Consider the following 26,430-nt stretch of genomic DNA (forward strand, 5'->3'; position numbering starts at 1 on the left):
TTTACTGAGATCTTAGCTGTTGAGATTTCGGTAAAAGATGCGAAAAAACTGAGCTTCGGCAGAAAAAAAATTAGAACAGGCTTAATATCGTGCGGGCTTAATCTTTGTCTTCTGCTAATGATGGTCGAGCTTAGGCAGCATAACTACGAATCACCCGAATTCACTAGCATGTGTCCTGATATCGATAGACGTGTCCATCTTTACCGTGACAACCCACTGTGTGCATCTTTACCGAGACGGTTGTCACCGTAAAGATGGACACGTCTATCTATACCAGGACACATGCTAATGAACTCGGGTGATTCGTAGTTATGCTGCCTAAGCTCGACCCTCATTAGCAGAAGACAAAGATTAAGCCCGTACGATATTAAGCCTGTTCTAATGACCCTGCCACTTCTAGTTTTCCGATCTGTTTACTTCAAATCCATGCCCTCACTTGAGTACTATGACTCTAATTTTCATAGCTTTCCCTACCCAGTACTCTCTAGCCTATTGAAGGTCGTTAAAATGTAAAAAAAATTGGCGTTGCTTAATTTCCCGTAAATATAAATGGTTTCGACGTGTTGTAAAAATGCAGTCGTTTCCCTGCGTTTTCAAAATTTGCCAATGGCAACCATCCCATGGAAAATTAAAGTAAAACAATAGGCGATTTTTCTATTTCGCTTTTCAAATTTGACAACCGCAAAAATACTCCCATCTTTAATTTATTATCTTGCATTTGACAAGCGGTATGGGCATTGTTGCCAGAACTTCGGTTGAAAAAGATGTATTTGCTATGGTTGCCAGAACCCCTTTTTGTGCAATGTGTTCAACAGATGTCGCTAATATACCGAAAGCGATGATTTTTTCGAATTTTCTTCAAGCGTGTTACGTCTGTGTATCTGTGGTTCTAACATAGATAACAGAGACGCATCGTGTATAAAGCATCACAGCTGAGATCAAGACGAACCTCGTCTGGCCCACCACGGACATTTTCGGAATACCATTAGAAATATTTACCAACTATAAAACTGTTTCAATTTTAGCTCTTATTTATTCTGCTCTTTGATCCGATCGGGTTTACACTGCATTTATCATGTTTGTAGTAATTCATTTATCTCTGTAATCAACAAATGAGAAAATGACAAGGGCTAACATATCCACTTCATCATCCGTATATAATTGGTTACTTTCTCAATTATGTTCAGTTTTATTATATATCTCTCTTTCACATCACTTTCTTTATATATATAATCTTTTTTTTAGTTTCCTTTTCGTTAAAATTTTATATCACTTTTTCAAAAACTTTATTTCAATGAATTTTATTTTCTGTTTAAATCCGTTCTAAGCGTCCTAAAAAAAGCTTGCGAGGGGAACAAGGACGGGGGGAATCTTTTACCGTGTACACTGATGTTGTTCGTACTGTATAGGCAAATAAATAAGAACACAATGTTAAAATCGTTTGTAGAGAGAGAAATCGCAGTTTGCAAAATAGAATGCTAATTTAGAATACTAAAACAGAAATACAGTCTTAACGAATATTGAATTTTCTGATTGTAATGAAACCATAAACTATGAATAGAAGTTTGTTCACTAATCGTAGCGCAATAATTTTCACTATACGTTAGATTGAAACAAGATTAATCATAGGCAAAGGTTTAAACCTGAGATAACCTAATTGAAAGGCTATACTAAATATAGATAAGGTTATGTAGCTGGGCAATATTTTGAACTGATAGGAAATGGGGAAAAGAGAAAATAAAGATCATGTGTTTACGATTTTACATAGCACTACTCAATTTATGTTCATGCTGCTCACAATTTAGACTTTGCAAAGAGTACTGGTTTAAGAAAGAATCTATTCTCGCAAAAAAGTGTAAGTCTATTTTACGCGGATGTTTTTTAACAGCAGACACTTGAGCGCAAAAGAATTTCAACAGGCTTTTAACGCGGCACGTATTCCCCGCATGCAAAGAACTTGAATGTGTATAAATCTCGGTTTATGCAAAAACTAGCTCCATGTTTTTTAGAGTTTCCTAATCTGAATACATACTGTGATTTGCACAATTGTCAAAGTTTGTAGGCTTGAGATTGATCGTAAATTTGCGGACCTAGTTCTTTGCTTATGACCCAGTAGTCTTCGATTATTTCAAACATTTTTTCCATCTCTCGCTCTAAACCAAACTTGTAAACACTTTATACAAAGAACGTTTGCAGTGTGTTCATCGAAATGATGAATATCGCTAATGTATGTACACTTTCAAATCAATTTTTACTTTGCTATTTCCTCTCAAACTTTTGATCCGATATACCTCTAAGTGAGCAAATCGAATACGCGAAAATGAACGAGAAAGAACAGATAAATAACAACAGAACTTCTTAATCATTAGCATTACACATATTTCGACTTCCGTGTTTTCTCCTAAACAATCTGATAATCTGATGCTTACAGCGAAAATGAAAGCACGCCTTGTTTGTGGTCAATACTTTCAAGATTTTTTTTCATGTTTTGCTATTTCTGTCGATAAGCTGTGCTGTAGCTGTAATGTTTGGGTCGCCAATATTTGATTTTTCTATTACATTTTTTTGCGTTTTTTTTTCCTGACTCACCATCACTCATTCGATTTTGAGTGTGTGCCAATATGGATTCTACTTGTTTGGAGAATCCCGGGAGGGAAACCCCCGTCGTCGTCGATGAAAATATTTTATCAATCGGTGTAATCCCACCAATCTTTTTCATAGCCTTCGTGCACGTGATCTAACAACACCTTCCGACGCTTTTCGCAGTACCTGGAAAATAACAACAATATTGGATGTTCAAATAAATAATAAAATAAATATTAAATATGAAAGTTGGGCGCAAGTAATTGTTTTCACAATCAGCCAGTAAAAGAATCCAGAATTGCATTTATTTTATTACTCTCAAGAATGAGAAGTGTATTAAGTGACGTCTGAATACATTTATTCGTCTATAAGTTTTAGAAACCCGTAGACTCAGTTTTGAGAACCCGTCGATTTCCATTTTGGGTGTCGTAAAGAGTTAGCCCAAGAAGTTGGTAGCAATTTCAAAATTGTCTAAATCTGTAAATCTGTTATGCTACCTGTAAAAGCAGGCGTTGTCCCACGAGGGTCAAGCATCGACCCAATCCTATATGATATTTTAAAGTCTGATGTGCAAAATTTACCCAAAGGCTGTAAAAAGTAACTTTTCTGTGATGATACTAGTCGGCTACAGGTAAGAGTTTTAGTCATTTTCAGTCGACTGCAACGAAGGTTGAGTATTTTCAATGATTACCTGAACAAATGGAAAATTTCCACTAACGTAGCCAAAAAATCCAATAATTTTTCAATACATCATATCTACCACAAACATCAAATGGCGAAATTCGCATGTAAAAATGTCGATGTAACTTATATTTTTTTAACAATTTAACCCTTTGCGCGCAGTGGAACGTATACGTCCCACCTACTTTTCCTAAGTTTTATTGGATTTATAGTTAGTGTTGGCATACAAATACGAATTCTTTCTTTTAATCAACTCTTAGGCATGTAAGGAGTACAACTAGCACACAAAATTATGTGAATTTGTCAATTACTTATTAGTTATAAACAATTAAAACTCGAAAACCTCGTTTTTTACAATAAATGCAGCTGTGTCTGAACTAAAAGTCCTAGATATCTAAAATACTTTTTGCAAGTATCTCAAACATTGAACTAAATAATTGATTTTTTTGCAGAATTCTTCGTAGGTCAGTTTTTTAGAAAAAAAAAATTGTCAAAATATGCAAAAAATGGAGATTACTATTACGTTGGTCTATAAAAGATTCTGAGAGACAGTGATAACTTCTCAACTAGCATAAAAATTGATTATGTGGTTTTTGAGGTCGCTGATTACGATTCTGATAATTCTGATATACGAAATTCGCAAATTTTGTTACAATGAGCATAAAATTCGATTTACGGGTTTTTGTGCTCGCTCATTACGATTCTGATGTCAGAATACGAAAATTTCAAATGGCGCCTACAAAATGGCAACCATTTTTTACAAAATTGGTCCCTTTAAAATTCGTTTTAGGCCAACATAAAAAAATAAATTTAGCCAAACACAATCGCCATATTGGATCCGCCATCTTGAATTTTACATTTTCGACGTCAGAATCAGAATCAATGAACCCGAAAGCCTATATAAAGTTTAATTAGTATGACCAAAAAATGACGTCGCAAAGGGTTAACACATAGAAGGCTGGTTATTCTACCATTACTTCTGCATTTACTGATTGCTCGATGATATAGGGGTACATCATAAGGATCAATATTAGGAAAGGGGTACATTGAACAAAAAAGTTTGAAAACCACTGTTATAATAAGTCTTCGTGAGGTTTCGTTTCTACCTTTGCAACTACCAGATTGAGATTTCCGAGAAAATATTATTCGCCCAACAGAGTTTTTTTTCCTAAATAAGAAAAATTCGCTTCCGTAAAACCGACTCTCTCCAGGCTGATACCCACATACATACTCACCGATATTTGTCTTGTACTTTCTGTTTGATGTCGGCTAGATTTTCCGACGTAATATCACGTTCCAAGAACTCGGAAAGCTTCTCCGTGGCCGTTTCTAGATCCTTCTGATTATCCTCGAAGATAAGCGATTGATTATTTTTTCGCAGGTAGTAAGCAAACACATAGGTGCACATGAGCGTTTGGCGGCACTGGCAGAGAATGTCCACAGCTTTCTTCAGGAATTGAACCTACAGAAAAAAGAAACACAACAGCCAAAAGTTACCTATAACTGTGTACTACTATACAACCGAATTACCTCAATCCATGACATATTATGCTGCTGCATTTCTTCCATTTTGGCTTTAACCGAAGCGTACAGTTTGTGTTCGAACTTCAGCGATTGCATGTGGTTCATGTAACGGTTGTAGTAATGCAGGTATCTGTAAAAAAAACAATTAATGTCATAAGTTACCGACAACTATCAACCAATATTTACCTTGCCAAAGACGATCTAAACTTTTCTTGAGCATCACGTGCTGCGCGTGCCTCGTCCTCATCGTAACGATTGCAGTTATACCAAGATGAACCGTGAGGTTCCCAAGATCCTAAGCAAACCCAGCAGAAATCGTACTTGCAGTTTTGATTTTTACATACCTACATACAAAAAATTATGTCACTGGTCAAAATACCGATAGTACTGAAATTAACCTACCATGTGATTGCAGCCACCATCCTTTTCGATCGTGACATTGCATTTCGGACACTCCTTGGTGTTGGCGGCTATCCAGTTGGACGTCTCCGAATCGTCATCGCACTTTTTAATCCATTTTTTCAGTAGACGGCACTGAACTGGGTCGTGCCAATTCTCGCCGCACTCGAAGCAAAACACGTGATTACACTTGCACACGACCGGACGGGGATCGACATACTGCACTTTGAGCGCATAGTTGCAATCCACCGAGGGACACCAGCGCAGGAGACGATTACACTGAAGAGAGATAAAGTAGGAAATTGAATTGTAGGAAACAAAAAAGTGAATCACTTAGAACACTCACTTCAACAAAGCTATTCGTGATCAGATGCTGATATTTGAGCTTGACACGCGGGTCCTGCACTAACCGCATTACGGTCACGTCGTCCACAAGGATATCGCACCCATGAGCCGCACATGCAATTGACTGGCCCAGTCCCTCTTCGACGATCTTGGTAGTCAGGTACTCTTGCCAGCATTGCGTACAGAAACGGTGACCGCATTCCAACCCAGTCATCATCTGTGAAGCATGAAAAAGTGAGATACGCATTTAGTAGAAATCTTTATTCTTTTATTGCACAGATACTAAAAAAATTAATTTCATTTTCCACAATTTTCTTGGTATGAGTGATATGAGATTGAGTGGTGAAACCTTTGTTAGTTCATAACATATTCTGATCAAACAATTAACTCATAACATTTCCATGGACCAACATCACACCATATGCGTATGGCAACCACATTGCTAATTGGATCGCATTACGCCCCGCAAGAACAAATCTTGCCAGCAGAGTCATCGTTTTTCAAATAACGATGACCACGCTGTCAGAAGAATGTTTCCTGGGATTAGTTAAACTAACTGATGAGTCAAGAGTAGCTGGAATAAATTAAGATTACTTTTAGTTATATGCAAGTGAGAAAGTGACAGCCAGTTGTGCATATTTTTCCCATCTGCCAGCTCTCAAAATCGGCCATTTGTGATGTGATTAGTTATTCAAGATGAGAGGAAATGAACAATGCTGACTCGGAAAACGCGTGTTCGATATGGTTGAACAGCATCTCAAATCAGAAGTGTTCAAAGTTATTTGGTAGAAGGATACAATAAAAGCACTATGTACCATGTATATGTGATACAAATAAAAGAAGAGCAGTTGATATGAAAAAATACCGCCGACGAACTATCATAAGTTAAGCGGCATTCGTACCATACCGCTTAGACTGTTCGGGTGTGTTTTAATCGCTATGCGGTTTCGATAAGACGATCATATGCTTTGTTTCGGTTTGCTTTGTGCCTTTTCCTCGACGCAATTTTACTCAGTTCGCGCAGTGAGGGTTAAACAATAGCCAGCTATATAAGCTTGATCGGTACGTAGTTGTAAACAAGTTTAAAGATAAGTAGTTTTTATCTTTCTTAACACATTTATAACCGTCTGGGCAGGTGCTGATCCGGTGTGTTGGCGGTTTCGATTGGTCCCCCCGGATGTTCAAACGGAGGTTGAATCGGTACCCAGAACTCTCAACTGCTTCATTTGTGGTCTTCTTTCGGCCTAGATTAAATCGTTGAGTCATCTGCAGATTTCCATAGACATGGCAGAGCGGTTCTCGGCTGTGACTGAAATATCAAAGGTCTGCCCGGACAAGGTAAGGGTCTTGTTAGCCAACTCAAAGCAGCCAAACGATATTTCTTGCTGCGAGCATTTCACGCAGGACTATAATTTATATATTCCAGCTGTAAGGGTAGAAATTGAAGGCGTCGTCAACGATAAGGGTTTCTATGCAAGACGTTTCAAGAGGTTTTTTAGAACAGAAATGTTAATGAAAGTTAGGCCATCACTCTCAACGAACCTCTACGTTGTATTGCTTCCCAACGAGGGCGAGGCTGATGACTGATGGAACATCTACTGGGGTCCCTTGACGGGCCTCCAAAAGTGGCATTTCTTGGGGCTGTAACAAAATCGAAGGAAGTAGCTCCTAGTTTCGGAGGGTTAAGCTCAGAGAAGAAGTTCCCAGCATTTCGCGAAACAAAAAAAAATCCAAGTGTTTCTTTGTATCGGTTCAATAATGATCGCCGCATTGGAATGATCAAACTCACTGATGTTTTGGACTGGATAATAAAAACTTTCAATATTACCGATCCTATCGAATATCTCTTATTAGCTTGTCTGTCTATAGCAAGAACATTTTGAAACAATTGACTGCTAAGTGGCCCCTCCTTTCAGCGATTGTACCCTTCGATGGGTAACTCATCGAACGAGGTCACGGATTCGATCACTGTTCTACAGTGGAGTTGCAGAAGAATCATCGATTCCTTCAAATACTTTATAAATAGCTTGAGGTGCGATGAATTTGCATTATATGAAACTTGGTTAACTTTCCGGAAGTCGCTCTAGTGCACGGAGCGCACGCTGCTTTGAAAATCTAGCGAAATCGTCTTAGCGCACCAGCGGCTGTTCGTTCAGTGGGCCAATTGCGCGACTTCCGGAGGGTTGAGCATCCACCTCCACGATTTTAATATTATTCGCCTGGATCGCGATACAGGAGTGCTTTTGGGTATCAAAAAGTGAAATTCTTTCTACAGAATTAACATTCTCTCGATAGCAGGCATTGCAGTTGTCGTTTGTCAAGTAAAAAACAAAGCATTGCATAGCTTCTATATATTAAATTCCTCTTAATACTGCGGTTGAGTATCGACTGCTACACTGCGTAGTAGAATCCCTGCACATTGCATTACCCCGAAGGTAACGATGAATGCTTGCTTTAAGGGCTTGGATGCGATACATGATTTTGTTCATAAAATGTCAAGTCTCAAATACAACCATTACACGTTTGATGCTCATCTCCTTCATATAGGGCTTTCTGAGAGTAATCATTGCGGTTGTGAGAATGGTTATCACGACATCGAGCATGTTGTTTGGCTGTGTGTGGAGTACCGTGCTGCCAGCTCCCAACTAATGGGTTCCCTTCGGGCCCGAAGTAGATTACCCTTTATGCTAGTCCGGGATGCCCTGGTAAGCCGCGTCCACGTCTACATCTTGCACATCTAATCTTTTTATAAATTGTAAATGTCCAAGTTTAGTATATTATCCCTTCTCTCATGCATAGTAGAACCCTCTCAACCTTTCCCTGTAGCTATAATATGGCATCGCTTCACGAGTTTACGATGCATACCCTTTTTTGATAACCGCCCAACCAGATGAGATAGAAAACATCATGACATACCCGCGAAGCAGATAATATAGAGAACATCATAACAGGATTAGAGTGCCAATAATTATCCGCAATGTTGACCCCCCATCACCTCTGCGATCACATGCTGTAAGCCAATACAACCAAGTGTAACACAATGATCAACAAGGCAACGACAATATCAATTATACTATATGTACCCACTTCATACATATTCCTTTACTAACATAACATTCCTTCCTCCACTAACACGTACAATGTACTTCAATGAAAAAATAAATATTCGCCCGCATTTGGGCCTAAATAAACATATTAAAATGTAAAAAAATACATAAAATGAATAAAAGTCATGAAATGAATCAACTGAAAAAATGAGTATATAGAATCCAAAGAAAAATGATTTGAATGCAGTAAATGAATAAAACGAATCGTACCAATTCGAGAACCATTGTTTAAGAAGGTCCGGAAAATCCTCTGAAAAATGGGTAATAAGGATACAATGCACTTTCTAGTTTTTCAATTCTTCTATTTCTACTTTATTAATGAACCTTAACCCTTAAAGGCACAAACCAATTTTTTTCAAATTTTCTGAAAATTGTCTCACAGCTTTAACACGTTACTATGATAATCTTGAGATGCTTTTTGCAACGTTGCTTGAAATTTTTTTTTTACATTTTAACGACATTCAATTAGCTAGAGATTACTGGGTAGGGAAAGTTATGAAACTTAGAGCCATAGTACTCAAGTGAGAGCAAGGATGTGAAGTAAACAGATCGGAAAGCTAGAAGTGGCAGGGTCATTAGAACAGGCTTAATTTTTGCCTTCTGATAATGAGGGTCGAGCTTAGGCAGAATAACTACGAATCACCAGAGTTCACTATCATGTGTCCTGATAAAGGTAGACGTATCTATCTTTACCGTGACAACCGGCAAAAATTAAGCCACGCAAGATCACCACTGAAAACCTGTTGACGATTAGCATCATTATTAGCATTAGATATTAAGCCTGTTCTAATGATCCTGCCACTTCTAGCTTTCCGATCTGTTTACTTCACATCCTTGCTCTCACTTGAGTACTATGGCTCTAAGTTTCATAACTTTCCCTACCCAGTAATCTCTAGCTAATTGAATGACGTTAAAATGTAAAAAAAAGAAAAATGTGACTAACATAGTCGAAATAAAAAAGGAAAAAAGAAAAGGAAACTGATGGGAATCCATCGGCAGCGGTGGGTAGCCGCTGTAGACACAGCCATTACTTTACACACAGTAGCAAACCCGCCACGACTGTAAGAATAGTGACAATGGTCTAATAAAAATCTATCCCGGCATTCAAAAGGCACACAGAGATGAACAGCAGCAATCATCATTAAGATTGATGCTAATCGTCGACAGGTTTTCAGTGGTGATCTTGCGTGGCTTAATTTTTGCCGGTTGTCACGGTAAAGATAGATACGTCTACCTTTATCAGAACACATGATAGTGAACTCGGGTGATTCGTAGTTATTCTGCCTAAGCTCGACCCTCATTATCAGAAGGCAAAAATTAAGCCCGCATGATATTAAGCCTGTTCTAATGACCCTGCCACTTCTAGCTTTCCGATCTGTTTACTTCACATCCTTGCTCTCACTTGAGTACTATGGCTCTAAGTTTCATAACTTTCCCTACCCAGTAATCTCTAGCTAATTGAATGTCGTTAAAATGTAAAAAAAGAAAAATGTGACTAACATAGTCGAAATAAAAAAGGAAAAAAGTTGTTTGAAAACAATATTGCGCATTTAAGGGTTAGTTAGTTATTAGTAAACTGGATCTCAATTTCGTTTATTATAGTATATATAGATGCTCAGTGTATAACTGAATTAAAATCGAGTTAATGTGATCTTCGATGATGTAATTTAGATCACATGCCTTCCCATAGTGCAACGTTTCGAAGGGGTATGCCTTCCCCTTCAGGAGAAAGCATGGTTTGAACATAAATTAGTTTTATCATAATACAAACATTTTGAAATTTTTCTCTCGACCAATTTTCTTTACCAAGCAGGATTTAATATTAAATTTTCGCGAGTGGCTCTGCTCTACACTAAAATGTAAAAACTATTTATAGCGAAACAGCAGGCAAAAATTAGTCCTTTTACACAATTACGCTGCGCATATCAAATTGAAATTACGCTGCGCATATCAAATGGATAGAAAAATAGCTAGAAAGATGTGAGTCGTGAGTTTCTACGAACACGAAAAGAGAAAGAGATTGAGAGAGATAAAGAGAGAGGGATAGAGAGATAAAGAGAGAGGGATAGAGAGAAAGAGAGAGACGTGTGAAGAATGGTAAATGACGGTTAGTGTCGTGAAAGTATTTCTATATATTACTAGCCAATACCCATCGCGCGTTGCTGCGACTTCCAACGAAATAGAAGGGAAACACAATTTGTTCCGAAGCGCCATCTAGCGGGCAGATAATCCCCAACTAATAGCACACAAACACGCTCCATAACAAATGCCTGCTGCGTATAATTTTTTACGAAAATCGGTTAAGCCGGCATCTGAAAAATGGATCGCGAACCGTTTAAACCATAGAAGAGAAAAAGAAACACAGAAAGAAAAGGGTGAAAAGACGAAAAAAGACCTGTGAGTGCGCCAGGAGAGGTATAAAGGAATCGTCAAAGCAAACGACGACGTGACGTACGCTGCGCTTCTCAAAAGGGTGAGAAAGGATCCCAAGCTGAAGGAACTGCGGTTGTTATAGGAGAAGACATTAACGCTTGAGCCTTGCAGTGGGGTAACAGGCTGACAAATGCAAGAGGTTACAGCTTGTTAGAAGCCCTAACGAAGCTGGATATAAGTCTGTGCAACGAAGGGTCCGCTAACACATTCCGTAAAGACGGTCTGGAATCCATCATCGACGTAAAATTCTGCAGTCCGTCGCTGATGGATAACATGAATTGACAAGTTTGTGAGCAGTGCACACATAGCGACCATTAGGCGATCGGTGGAATTGCACTTTAGCGAGGAGAGTGAGAGATGAGCTGTCGGAAACGAGAGTGTGTGACGTAACAATGTCGAGGACTGTGGAGCCGTGGAACTGCCGGCGTCCGGTGTATTTGTGGAACAAAACGCTCAGCATCTCGCGTGATGCCTCTAGAAGACACACGCAGAGAGCAAAATCGCGGTTGCTCGGGTAGCTTGTAAATCCATGATAGTCCTTAGTAAGTCCACCTGCTACAACGGGCTGTGCAGAGTAGTAGACGCTAACCCCTGGGCCAACGCTTACCGTGTCATGATCGAGGGTCCAGACACCAGCTGAAATGTTCCCCAACATATTGAAGATTAACGTGAAGGGTCTTTTCCCGCAGCACAACCCAAACGCATGGCCGCCTACAACGTACGTTGACGGTGGAAATGCGGGTGACAATTGAGTCTCCAGCAACGAGCTCCTTATAGTGTCAAAAGGACAAACACTGAAGGTCGCGATACTGGTGTTTCCAGACATGTTCAGCCTGGACGTAGACTAATTCCCCGATAGATGAATAATCCAGAAGCTGGTATTGCTACCAAAACCAGGGAAGCCACCAAGAGATCCAGAGTCGTATTGTACTATATGCCTGCTTGGTACTCTTGGTAAACATCTGAAAAGGGTCATCCTCAACAGGCTGACGAACTATGCTGAAAGTGAGAACGGACTATCGCAGGGGAAGTTCGGATCCCGGAAAGGGATCTCGACGGCGGACGCCATCTGCACAGTCGCGAGCGCGTGGAAAGCATCGAAATAAAAAAGAAAGGGTAATCGCTACTGCGCTGTGGTAACGAACGACGTGAATAACTTTCAAAACCGAGTGCAGGTCAACGAAATGAACATGGGGCAGAGGTCCACTCGGCCCAACGCTCTGGAATATAAAATACAACGGAGTGTTAAGACTGGAACTGCGCAGAGTCGAGATCATCGGCTTTGCAAATGACGTTTTCCTGACGATAACCGGCGAGACCATAGAAGTGGAGATATTGACAGCAGAGAAAACAGGCATCGAGGAAACCTGGATAGTTGATGCCAAATTGCAGCTGGCTCACCACAAGACGTAAGAAGTACTGGACAACAACCGGAAAAAATCAGACGCTCTATTCCATCGATGCGTACGATCAAGCACCTGAGTGTGAGGGCAGACGATCGACTAAATTTCAACAGCCATGTCGACTATGTGTGCGAAAAGGTGGCGAGGACATCTAACGCATTGAAAAGGGTCATGCCGAGCATCAGAGGAGCAAGATGCAGTACGAGACGTCTCCTGACAGGTCTCTTCCATTAAATAGGTATGGCGTACTGGTCTGGGCTGCTGCGCTGAGCTCAAAGCGGAATCGGAATGCTACCAGCGGAGGAATGCACGAAAGGTGGAAGGTGGACCCACCGACTCATACCAAATGTGTCGGCTTGGATGCAACATGGAGAGGTGAACTTCCACTGGACGGAGTTTTTGTTCGGGCATGGATGTTTCCGGAAGTACCTGCATCGGTTTGGACAAGCTGCGTCACACCTTTGCCCGGAGTATGTGAACATGCAAAAGACGCCGGGTCACGTGGTCTTCGAATGCCCTAGATTCTGAGAAGTTCGAAGGGTGTCTGGGGTGACAATCGCCAATATCATCGAAAAAATGTACCACGATGAACTTATCTGGGATTCTGTAGTTACGAGTATACTCTCCGAGCTGCAGAGAAAGTGGCGAAGGGACCAACAAAGTAGAGCCGCCGTGAAGACGAATCGGGTTTCGGGAGAAATTCCGCCGCCGGGGAACTCTGTTTATGTAGATCAGCTGAGTAGTATGCGACGTAGCACAGGGTTCGGGTCGACGGGGTGCTAGTGACTCGGATGTCAGGCTCCATCGAAACCGCCAAACTGACCTGGACACCCTTCCGGGTTGTTCTTGAGTAGGCTAGATCCACTGCCGGGGATTAGAGCGAATAGATCGCGTCGAACAGCTAGCAGTGGATCGTTGAGGCACCAGTGAACTGGAAGCTACGCTACACCCGAAATGGTTGGACAGACCTCAGCATCTACCTCCGGGGACTAGATCGAGCAGATCAGAACGAAGCGGGGCGCCAAATGGCTCACGGAAACGAACGTCGGTATTGGGAGAAATTTACCCACGGAGACTTCGTGCCAAAAAACGAGAGCTAATGGCTCATGGAACCAGCAACTAAACGACTCACTGAGACGAGAGCTAAATGGCGACGTAATAGGAGGAGATGAAAATCAAGAGAAAAGACGAGAGTTAAATGCTTCAAGATCGAGCCATTTCATGGAACAAGTGAGGCTCCGAGATAACTGCGGAAAACTCGTGAGCAAAAGAAGGAGGTGCGAGGAAAGCACAAAAGTGGGTTACCCACAAATTGCAATGATTGCAACGACGCTGACTTCTGACCAAATAAGTTAATTTGAAGGTATTTATTTGAATAAGAATATTGCTTAGCCCTTAAATGCATACTGTTGTCATTTGGCAACATACCGAATTCTATGATATAAAGCCTCAACAAGAGGTAAATATTGTATCCATACCGAAAAATTAGTACCAAAGAAAAATGAGTTTCATGCATTTAAGGGTTAGCATTCGAAAAAAACCTTCGAAAACTCAATAACATGCAATCATTTTTGATTAATTCTCATTTGATATTTTTTGACATGGGTCGTTCTTACACTAAGCCCTTCAGGTTTCAAGATATTTAATCTCAAACTTTAAAAATAGTTTTTCTCGTAATGTGCTTGTTATAAGATAGCAGAATAGGTACGATATGTAGTTGAAACTATCTTTCGTTTTCTCCAAAAAATGAATTGGAATTCCAAAAACAAAACCCTATGTGTAAGCTTGGGAGTTGATCCCAGGTGAGTTGCAATTTTTGGTATAACAGCTCAATCAACAACTTGCCAACACACCATCAAGGCATCTATCCAAAGTTTGTGAAAGCAAGTGAAGCAAAACGAACAATGAAATAAAATACCGGAATAATTTTCAGTTCCATGTTTTGAACATCGACTCTGTACAAAACAAAGTTCCTGTCCGAATATTATTATTACTGTTTTCTTTTGAATGTCAAATGGACGTGAACAAGTTAGCCTCGATCGTGCACGTTCTTCGCTGTTCTTTCACCGACCAACAATAAAACACTTCGTTCAAATAGAAAACTTTAGAAGGCGCTAAAAATAAACTTCAACGGTGGAACAGATAGGGATGATAGAACAGAAGTCAAAAGAAACTTTCGCTATACTCACACTGGGGGGAAATGACGAATAACAAATCTCACAATCCTCCGTTCCAGACTTTTTGATCTATAAAGAAGGAAACAAAAAAAAGAAAAAAATAGGTCAACTGTTTTTTTTTTGTCGCGGAAGATTCAAGTTTCAGTCACAAACATACAACAAAGCATGGATTCGTAAAACGAAACCCATGCAGCTTTCAAACAGCTGTTAATTACCTTTGGCTTACTGACTGTGCTCGGTTTTCGAAATGGGTTGATTACGTGCGCATCCTTGAACAGCTTTTCCTGGTCGCCATCGTAGAATCGTTCCATTAGTTTTTCTTTGTCCCACTTGAAGTGATTTAGCAGTATCCGGGTCGTCGTCGCGGGTATCTGAAAGAAAGATGCAGAGTTTCGTGATTTAATATTTGAAAGTGTATTGATTGATTTTTATTTACAGCCCTTTAATCGTTGTGGTCGTTAAGATAATAAATACATTACAAGCTAAAAGCTATTAAACATATTCACATATTCTATATGTACATCTTACAAGGCTGGTCTCTTTTCTATTCATGTTTTTTTTTATTTTCCGTCGGCCTCTGTCTGCAGTGACTATATAACTGACGCCAAAGAGGTTACACCACCATCTGAACCTTCCCTTCCGAAATTCAGATTCTTCAGCTCAGAAAATTTTAACGACCTCGGCTGGGATTGAACCAAGACACACTGCGGTGAGAAGCGTTCACGCTTACTGCTCAACCACTGGCGCAGCGCAGGTTAGTCTCTACTTCATTAGACGTCGAGGATGATTTTAGACTTGGCGATTTTGATTGCCTGTTTTCCCATTTCCTTTGAAGGAACTTGATGAAGGTGATGAGCAACTGGAGTGCAACAATAGACAGGATCAGCGTAAGTTTTAGTTCGTGACTTTTTAATAGTTTTGTGTACACCTTGAATTATGGTGATATCCTGGGCACTCTTTTGGGATGTATCCTTACTGACTTTCTGACTTCTCATTCTGATTCAATGCTGCTCGGTATGTTTTTTTAATCCCTTTAGGTGCAGCTAGGGCCGAATGTGGTGGCTAGCGGGTTTCATACATCTTTGACCTGACGGACGAAGCTATGGTGCCTTGAACACAGGCAACGCAGATCCAAGGCCATCATTGAAATGATAAGTTCTGCTTTGAGATGTACTTCACCCGGTTGCCAGACGAATACCTGTAATTACGTGTGATTTTGTATGTATATGTCTAATTGTGAGTCCTACTGTGGTGGTTTGTGCATGGAATGTGTAAGTTTTAGCGTTCGAGTCCAGGGGTGCATACTTCTCTGAGTTGGCGTGGATGCTCACTAATTGCGTAAGAGTGTGTGGATGTTTTTTTGAGAGTTGCTCTATAGTTGTATAGTATCATGCCGAGGGATTCAATGCTGCTCGGTATGTGTTCGATTATAAATTAGTTATGGAAATTGCTATTAGGTTTCGTCTCATCAGAATCCAATATTAACTTAATGATAGGAATAAGCTAGCTTTGGATTGACACTAGCTATAAAAAGCTAAAACGCTACCGTTGACTCTCTCTCTATCTCGATATTGAAGGGACCATCAAGATAGGGAGAGATTGAGATATAGAACTTATTGGTTTTTTTTCGTGACGGCTTCTTTCAGGAAATCATAACACATGCCAAGAAACGAAGATATGTGCTCGTCTCAGGTGGTAATAGGAGTAGGCGTTGTAAAATACGCTTTTGGAGCTAAATTTTCTGGAAGAAAACGAAGAAAATACGAAAACCCCATACACTTTTATTCATACGATGTATGGTTTATGAATGTGCAAAATCGAAATCGAAAATGGTTAATTAGATCAATATTATCTATCATACATTATAGAGTTATTAGTTTGGTAATATACTACCTTCTATGTGAAAAGTAATCTTTTGTTTGTTCAGCTTTGCATATCCATGCACATTTTGTCGACACAGTTGTATAATTTAAGGGGTTACACCACCGTAGAAAACGAAAAATAGATATTTCGGGAGTTTTTCTTGACGTATTAAAGAGGTGAATCGAGATCTTGTAAAATGACATTTATAATAGTAGTTGTGACGCACAAACAATATTTTTTCAAGAGATTTTATCACAAGATGGCGGCTCTGTAACATTTTCCCGCAGATGCGTGTTTTCGAAAAGAGTCCTATCTCTCCTGATTTTTAACGTAGATATTAAAACAATTTGTTTTCAATTCCTTAGTATGATAGCAAGCGAGGTATGACTTTTTTCTCTCAATATTTTTATTTTCCGCGGAATGGCACACTTTTTAGTCAAAAAACGCTGAAAATAACATGAAAAGCGACACAAAATCGCTTCTTAAACAAATTATCCAACAAAAAAAGTGATGTGGCCGTTGTTGGAAAAAGGAATTTTAAATATACTGTGAAAGTTTCAGAACGATTAAAAACTGTTTGTTCGAGTTACAATTCCGGCCAACGCATACAAAGTGGTTGCGAGACATTGCTGTACAATCAAAAATTTGGACGTCTATATATTATTGTCGTCTTCCATGCTTTGACATATCATTTTTAAGACTAAAGCACATTTCAAGCCAATAAAATGCTGCTTTTCAAAAATACTATAGTGGTTAAACTGATAAGAAAATTCTTTGCTGTAGAACTTTAATGATTTGAATATTGCGTTTTTCCCAGAAATGTTTAAAAAAGTATATTTGTATAATTGCATTTTACGCGCATGACCGAAATGTTAGTTACGGGATTCTTTATGCCGTGCTATGCCATCAGCCAAACACGAGCTTTTTAACAAAGTTTGTATCCCTTTTAAAAAATATATATTTTTGATTTTATCCAATTTGTGAAGTCTACTCCGCTAAGCACATACCAATACAAAACAACCACACAGACGCCAACCTTCATTTCGCTGTGTAGCTACTTTCTGATGTCCCGATCGCCAAAAAAGGTCACATCGACATAGAGAGAAAATCGCAGGCAAACTTTAAGCTAGGTACATCGAGATAGGGAGATATCGAGAAAGAAAATATCGAGATGCACAGGATTTTTTACGGCCAGTCTGAAGGGACTTACGAAATAATCAAGACAGAGAGGAATATTTTTTTTATTATATTTATTATAGAAGCCTTGGGGTCATTCATCGATTTATCATCTACGCCGTCCCCAGGTAGAGAACATCGAGATAGGGAAAGTTGACTGTATTTGTGTTTCTGAGCAATCCTCTCGTCCTGCGTGATGTCCGAAAGAAAAGGAGGTCTGATAAGGCCGATGAGAATTAATGAAACTGAAATTTGATTAGGCTTCGCAATTTAACTATGCTCTATTTCTCCACTAAAGAGATATATAGTATATAACTTTGATTTGTGAGTCTACTGTGCGTAGGTTTAGATAGTATTGTTCAAATGGTAAAGGCGAGTACTGTCGCTATACGCATAAATGTCCCATGTGCTATGGGATACCCTATAAACCTGGGACAACTATACGTAGAGCGGCAGAGTTTGTAATAACCAAATTTAATTTCTCAGCTAATAATTGTAATAAGGAGATCTGGTGTAACATCAAAAGTTGACAAACCACGTACACTGATATTAAGATATTGCTTCGTTCTTTTTTCTTCGAAACGACGTGCAACAGTTGCAGTTAAGTCAGTCCTGGTATGGTCAGGTGAATAGTTTGAGTAATAACTGAGCTGGTCCATGCGGAAGACATGCACTCCATAGGAAACGGAGATGATTGGGGACGGTTTGAAAGGTTTTTCGATCGTAATTTTATGTCATCTAGTACATCAATCTGTGAATCATCCATATGGTACCGGTTTGTCATGGGTGCTCGCGGCGTGAGTGCGACTTCGCGTGTGTAAATTCCATTTTGTAATCATGAGGTCATTTGCATATTTGCGTGTGTTCTTGAATGATCCTGCGGCCCGTGATTATATTCAATTTTCGGTTTGCGGTTCAGATGCTAGAAGACATTCCCTCGATATCACTAGAGTTCCTTGTCATGTCACCATGTGTTGTCTAGTGGATATGAGCGTCATTTATGAATATAAATTTTTATTCTTTTATTGGTTCAACTGAAGGCATGAGTCTAGGTAGTTAGAAACCCTCAAAACTCTTGAAAATCGAGTTTTATGCTCATTGTAACAAAATTCGCAAATTTAGTAAAAATGGCTGCCATTGTGTAGCCGTCATTTTGAATTTTCAAATTCTGTTATCAGAATTGTTATCAGCGACCTTAAAAACCACATAATCTTTTTTTATGCTACTTGAGATGTTATCCCTGTCTCTCAGAATCTTTTACAGACCAACATAATAGTAATCTCCATTTTTGCAAATTTTGATAATAATGATGATGATACCCACGAAAATTCTACAAAAAATCTATTATTTATATTTAGTTCAATGTTTGAGATACATGCAAAAAACATTTGGATCTCTGGGACTTTTAGTTCAGACACAGCCGAATCTATTGTAAAAAACGCGATTATCGAGTTTTAATTGTTTGTAACTAATAAGTAATTAACAATTTCACATATTTTTCCGTGCTAGTTGTATTCCTTACATCCCTAATAGTTGATTAAAAGAAAGAATTCGTATTTATATGTCAACGATAACTAGAAATGCAATAAAAACTAAGGAGAAGTGGGTGGGACGTATACGGCCCACTGCGTCGCAAAGGGTTAAAACAATTGTTTGTCAGAGGTTCTTATAGCATTGATGCATGAAATACGCTTAATGATGTTTGCAATACCGTCACACTCATCAACCAAAGAGGGTTTCTAGTTGATGACAAATTCGAAGAAAAATCTTCATGTTTCAGATACAAAATATTCAAAAACAAAAGTTTTTTATTTTTTGTACTGGAAGCCTCCTTAAGGGAAATTTGTACTAAATGATAAGGAATGTTTATCAAATTATGACTAGGACGTAAAGAAAAATATTTGAACATATTTTTCTAAAAAAAGGACATATGTACCTATTTTGTCAGTGTCCCCATTTTGTTGTTATTGTTATTTATTAGTGTGCAATCGGGCTGTCTCAACAACCTATTTCTGCAACCTATGTGCATTAACTGTACACCTACACTCTCTTTGATAGTGTGTGCAGTGCTTTATGGTCACACCTATGACCGCCCATCCGGCTTCCGAAGCGGATCAATCGACTATTAATTGATATGGCAAACTTACTAGCAGTATTAGTCCTTACTACCGAATACTTTTTCCTACAACTGTGCTATTTCATCTCTATCTTATAACAGAATTCGATTATTCTTGTTCTAGTCAATATACGTATTCATTACATTATGGACCAGGCAATCCCTCAATTTTTTCTATTATTATTATGCTGAGTAGCTAGACGAGTGAAGGCATTTTTGGGGTTTCACGAAAAGAATCTCTGCCCATAACGGACATAAGAATTATTTATCCACTATTCCCCACAAAGTTTGCTCGAACCGATTGTCCGCCTGGTTCGACTCGAACAGACCACTCCGATCCGAAATGGCTGCTCATCATTTCTGAGAGCCGGTGTGCTTGGTCGAGTTAAACAATCGTAAAAACAAGTCCTGAATAATTAACTATCACTTAGGTGCCATTTCTGCACTCCTTTCCTGAACTAGCCTCATACCCACGGTCAAAACAGTCAACGACTAGTAGGATCCTCCACCCAAAAGAATTGATCAACTTAAGCACACATTTACCAAAACCAGCCAAGAAGACATTCGAACAAATATGAGAACGACCCATGCCAGTCGAAGGCCACAGGCCCAGCGCCATCCCGTACAGTTCCTGAAATTAAGAGTTTTGTTTGTTATCCATATGTATGCTAAGTCGTCAGTGATGCAATTAAAACTTCGCAGTGATTTCGCTTCTGTCTTCTTCCTGATCTCCTCTTATGTCCCCTAGGTCTGAAGCGGATCAACCGACTATTGGTAAATCAGAGAGCGCCGTCAACCGTAATGCCCACGAATACTAAATTCCCTCCAGCTATTCTTTCTGTTCTAGTGTGTATTAATGATTGCTTAAATGATTGTTGCATTATATTTAATTATTGTTGTTGTATGCTTGTTTAATATAGTGAGTATTGTTAGGTGTGATCCTCCTCATCAGACGTCCTCTCGTCCTCACTACTAGTTTTCCTAGCCTTGTTAAATGCCTCTCCAGTCGGCTATACTATCTGCTTACTTGATTCAATTAGGAAGATTAATATGTTACAGCTAAATCACTGAGAACAGACACCCAGGTGTCGAACAAAAGAGTTTAAAATACTTGTTTTGCTATTTGAACTAATCTCCGCTAGACCAATATGGTTGTGATAGTCACTTGGGCATCAATTGTGTTGTCCACTGTCAATTCAGTAAAATTGACGCACTAAACGAAACAACGCTAGAACCATCAAAATTTTCTTTGGATGCACCGTAAATTTTTTCTCCACTTTCATGTTTACGCTGGACGATGTTGCTTTTCAGCTTAGCACGAACCGGAGGGACCTTGGCCTTAATCTCACTGCTCTGACAATGATGTTACGTGATATTAGTTATGGAATATTGGTTGTTTGGGGATCATTCATAAACAATGTATCGCAGAAAAAAGTAAATAATCTAAAATACCTTTCAAGTTCAAGCACATTGCAACTTGTCAGTTTCGTTACTCCCGCTGAACTAGTACGTCTCAAACTCATTTTTAGTTTTTATTTCGATAATGTTGCATTACGCTCCACCCTAACTGTTAATATTCGCGCTTTTAGCACCTTGTGTCACATCGTTATGTTTGTTATACATACTAAGAATACCAAATCATACGATGTGATGGCCGGAAGATTAGAGAAGAACCCCCCCCCCCCTCCTTCTACCTAGTTTGTCAGTGTCCCTATTTTGTCAGCTAAATACACCATAGGGCTGATAAAATCGGGTCACCACTGTATTGCTAAAGAGGTTGGTGTACAGTCAAGTTGCGTCCAGAATGTCAACACAAGCGCAAAAATACATATTAGTTTCTAAACATCTCAACCTGCAATGAACGTCAGTAAACTGTTGTCAAGACCCGCGCTAGCATACCCTACTCGGAGATGTTGCGGCATGACGAAAAATACGTTAAAAAGCTGATGTACACTGGAAATTATACGTTCGAAATGGTGGAAATTTAAAAATAGAAAATTTCGGAATTCACTTAGAAATACTTATTTGTCAGGAAATATACACTAAAAATATGATATAAGTCACTAAAGACATAATTACGGGAAAATTTACAAAACAGCATTCCTCCAAAACATCTCGTAATTTTTGAGGTTGAGGATGGGAGCTTCCGGACTTCATACATTCTGAACCTGAAGGACTAGGGTATGGTGTCTAATGTAAGCGGTCATCGAAATGACATCTGAAATGCACTGCGCCCGGTCTCCAGGCTACCCGAATAGAAATGTACAGTAACAAAACCATGATTTGCACTGTGACAGTACAGTAATTTTACAATAATTTACAGTAAGTTTTAGTGTTATGCTACAATACAAAAACATTAAACTTTAACGTTTTTACAGTAAATTTCAATGTAAAATAGACTTTTACAGTGAAAAAGGGGGGTGGTTATGTATCTTAACATTAAAAAAATCAATTTTTCTCCATACATTTTTTTCTCGGAAACAATAAAATTTAATGTGAATGCACTGTATCAGTTTTTTGCTGAACAGTGAAATTTATTGTTACATGAAATTTTATTGCAAATCTACTGTGAGAACTTGGCATCGAACAATGTTGAAACAGTAATAACTATAATATTTATTGTTTTATGATTGTTTGTAGGGTAAATGCTATTGTAAAATTCTATCCGGGTAGTATTTTTACTGTTTGTGCGTGTCCGCATCTTTGTATAAGTGTTAGTTTGTTTGTGCAATTTGGTGCGATGGCTTGTTAGGCTTGAATGTTGCGTGGACGTATGTGGTTGCATACGAATAGACTTCTATTTTTTGGGCGAGTGTGTTTCTCTAATGACGTATGGACCGCTGCATATTATCGGATTTGTAACCGTGTTTGTATTATCACGAATGATTCTAGCGTTTGTATGTTAATGTATTCAACCACATAGCATTCTAATTATAAGTGGTAGCCTTCTCGGAAGTGTTATATTGGATTGGATGGATGGATAGGCATCAGTGATGATTCATGATATGAATTTAAAATTTTTATATAAACAGCGTGGTTTGGCGTTGAAATAGAGTAAAGTACATTTACTTTCCTAATCAAAATTCTAAAAAGCATGCCTTTATTCCGGTTTACTTTTTCAGGAATTTCAAATATTAACCTTGACAAAGACATACTGTCCTGTATTTACACGTTGCAGTTTAATGTTTGTTTATTTGGGAATTAATAGCTAACCAACACTTTCGACATAAAATTGATTAAAAACAGATTCGTAGATGCATGAAACACGGTTCACCCAATTGTCACTTCTAGTATACTGCCACTATAAGCATATTTGTCCCATATTCTATGGGATTCTCTATATACATGGGACAATATTATGCGTAGAACGGCAGTATATCAGTATATCGTTCGAATAATCAATCAGTAACGTCATAAAACAATTTTAATCGGGATTGTTTTTTCCTTCCTATTCTAAGATATCGCTATCGTACATGGGTCAAACAAAAAAGAATCAAAGTTATTATTGCTCAACTTGTTGAAATAAGGTCAATTATGCTAAACTACAATGAGATATCATTTCTGTAACAGTATGCAGCACAATGAAATGATCCTTTGTTACTTATTTCGAGAAACTGTACCATACTGATATTCATCATTGCAATTACTTTAGTGCAAGATCGTATTTGTATTTCATCTTTGTCTGCATCATTTGTGAAGGTTGTCTGTTTTCATCAAACGGGGCTCTTATATAAAAAATAACCAACAGCAGTACACAAGGCGACGTAAACAAGAGAGATACGAATGAAAATTTTAATTACTCAACATTGACAAAGAGCCTGACCCAGTAAAATCCACAAAATTGCACGGTAAATTAAATGACTCACCTCCACTACAGTGTTAACATCCTTAATGCAGTCCACCATATGCTGGACGATCTCCTCCGTGGTTAACACTTCGTACGGGTAATCCTCTTCCTGTTGTCCACGGTCGCGAGGGTTGTTGATATCCACATCCATCGCGAAGTCATCGTCCCCGCTAGAAACATTTCCGGAGTCGTGCCCATCGAAACTCTCATCGTCGGAATCCATCTTTATTTTTTTCTTGCTCCTGCCAACCTTCTACTCTGGCTTGTTTTGCTCGGATTACCTCTTTCGAATTTCCTGCTAATTGTGATTCGACCAATCGAATAAAGCAAATATCCACACACTTTTGATCCAATTCAATACAGCTTACTTGGTTTCGTCACTAAGCACCAGATTGATAGAAAAAAAAGTCGAATGAAGACTTCACTTTGTGGTAGCAGGAAAAATTTGGCCTTTTTTCCTCACTAAGCTCACTTGATATTTTTTCGCACCCACATCAGCAGCACTTGGTCCAGCAATCTTCTCTACAGGAAATTTATATCTAACATGACATTTCGGAACGGTGTCACGGTTTTTCACGTGCCAAAACTAATTGTAATTAACGAGAAAACTTGTTCAAAACGAACGTTCAAAGGGTAAAAAACTTTTCGCAGCCTTCTTTCTTTTTTTCTCTTCCTCTCGTTCAGCACCAAATTTTGTTACCAGACGTGTGATCGCGTACGTGTGTTAGTACTGTGTAGTTGTAGTGTTTAATCAATCTACAACGCAGAAAATATATTGCAATGCTCCACCACCCAAGGCTCCCCTGTAAACACGAACACTGCTGTTTTTATTTTGACAGCGCGAAAAGGCAGCCGTGATTTTAGAATGACAGTTAATTTGACAGGCGTAAATGCAGCCTGCGATGTATTTGCGTCACAGCGATCGAGGGGCTGTGATCCTTATCAAAAGAAATAAAAAGATAGAATTCGGACGTGAAATAAAATCTCCAGCAGAGCGCTAAGAGAAGAGACGACAACAGGCTTCTTGCTCTTCTTAATTTTCTCGACTTGGCCCTGCCGTAAATCTGAAGACAACAAGCGTTCATCGTTGCCAGATCAGATTCCCTTTGAATGCTTTTTACAATTGCCGGAAGTAATTATACCTAAAAGATCCCACCTCTACCAAGAATTTACAATGCTAGCTGCATTTAAAAATTAAATTAAATATTTATTCATGTCTCTCTTAACAATACACGTAACTCTATCGTCATTCAGGTCTTTTATTCAATTTGCACGAAATGTTGATGTGTATGAAAAATAACCAGAATAGATTCAGCAGCACTGTTTTCCATCCCGATTGTAAATATAATGAACGCTCATGACTGGCAAAATGACCAATCAGAAGCTGGTTCAATATTGAGGTTAGGACTGGATCAAATTAGCTACGCGATTGTCTTCTCTTCTCTTAGGCAGAGCGTATTGTTTTATAATTTCGAACAGTTTTGTTTTAAAATTTAAAACTGTTATACGACCCCGTTCTAATTGTTGTTGATTTTAAAACACATTTAAAACAACTGTGTTTTTAATACATAGCGAGTATTCAGCACAGACACTTTGACCCGATAGATTGGGGGAAAATAAATTTGACTCCAGGAACATCCCGAATAGAAATGTACAGTAACAAAACTAAGTAATTTTACAATAATTTACAGTGAATTCTAGTGTTATGCTACAATACAAAAACAATTTTTGACTTTTCTACAGTAAATTCCAATGTAAAATCGACTTTTACAGTATAAAAGGGGGGTTGTTATGAATCTTAACACTAAAAAATCGATTTTTTCCATGCATTTTTCTCACGTAAACAGTAAATTTTAATGTGAATTTACTGTATCAGTTTTTTGTTGAACAATAAAATTGTTTGTTACTTGAAATTTTATTGTAAATCTACTGCGAGAACTCTGCGTCAAACAGTTGTGAAACAGTAATAACTATAATATTTATTGTTTTATGATTGTTTGTAGGGTAAATACTATTGTAAAACTCTATTTGGGATACTTTTCTATCTGCCTCTCGTTTCTTCCGAGGTTTCTTCTGCTATAAATTTCATGCATTGGACATATTCGGTCTATCCACTCATTGAATGCTTACTAGGAGTATATGCATGAAAATACATAAAAATCACAGCAGAAGAAAAGAGACGGGAATAGAAAGCATGCTAACTATAGACACTTTATACACAGACTAGCGAAGTGTCAAAAATTGCAGCCAAACAGACTGTCAAAAAGTGCAGCCAAACGAGCATGAGGGTTTTGAGGGGGAAGTGCAAGAGGGAGCCCATGCAAAGCTTATGGGAGCTTCCGTGATGCCAGTTTACATCCATGGTTGCTAGTTTTACTGTTTTTCTCTCCGCTAGTCTATTATATAAAGTGTCTGCAGTGGTAACTATGCATACTTTTGTTTCTCAGTGTACCGAAGGCGTTGTTTATTTTTAAAGGTTCGCCCAGAGTGAAGCCAAATCTACACTGAAAAGCTCATTTTGTCTGTACTGACTTTCAATTACTGTTTTTACAATTACTTCGTATATACAAATTTATTTTAACAAACAGCTAAGATATGGTCAGTCAAAGTAGCGTTCCCATTTTTTCTTCGCTGACTTTGTTTTACTCTTTTCACTATGACTTACGGTAGACAACCCTATTATTATTTTTTTAGTGTGTCTACAAAAGACATACCTTTCCAGTGGTGAAAACAGATTTAAAATCGATTTGGTAACAGCTGAGATATGACCGGTCAA

At 38.7% G+C, this 26,430-nt stretch overlaps 1 protein-coding gene across 3 annotated transcripts; it reads right to left on the reverse strand.

The window, feature by feature from the left end:
- Positions 1 to 1,013: 1,013 nt before the first annotated feature.
- On the reverse strand, positions 1,014 to 24,466 carry LOC131689057 (E3 ubiquitin-protein ligase ariadne-1). 3 transcript variants are annotated; one of them, XR_009305339.1, is made up of 10 exons: positions 23,674 to 24,466; positions 14,868 to 15,023; positions 14,665 to 14,721; positions 5,534 to 5,749; positions 5,191 to 5,466; positions 4,975 to 5,132; positions 4,795 to 4,918; positions 4,500 to 4,726; positions 2,430 to 2,769; positions 1,014 to 1,401 (listed from the first exon to the last, which is right to left on the reverse strand). XR_009305339.1 is itself a non-coding variant. In XM_058973823.1 (10 exons), exons 2-10 carry the CDS (start codon positions 23,875 to 23,877, stop codon positions 2,688 to 2,690), a joined length of 1,500 nt encoding a protein of 499 aa, XP_058829806.1. In that variant the 5' UTR covers positions 23,878 to 23,952; positions 24,127 to 24,466; the 3' UTR covers positions 1,014 to 2,687. The 3 variants fall into 3 exon arrangements, 2 of the variants coding, with proteins under 2 accessions (XP_058829806.1, XP_058829805.1); XM_058973823.1 differs by having other exon boundaries at positions 1,014 to 2,769; positions 23,674 to 23,952; positions 24,127 to 24,466; XM_058973822.1 differs by having other exon boundaries at positions 1,014 to 2,769; positions 23,674 to 24,034; positions 24,127 to 24,466.
- Positions 24,467 to 26,430: the final 1,964 nt, after the last annotated feature.

This window comes from Topomyia yanbarensis, chromosome 3, assembly GCF_030247195.1.
Source record: "Topomyia yanbarensis strain Yona2022 chromosome 3, ASM3024719v1, whole genome shotgun sequence".
Lineage (NCBI taxonomy): Eukaryota > Metazoa > Arthropoda > Insecta > Diptera > Culicidae > Topomyia > Topomyia yanbarensis.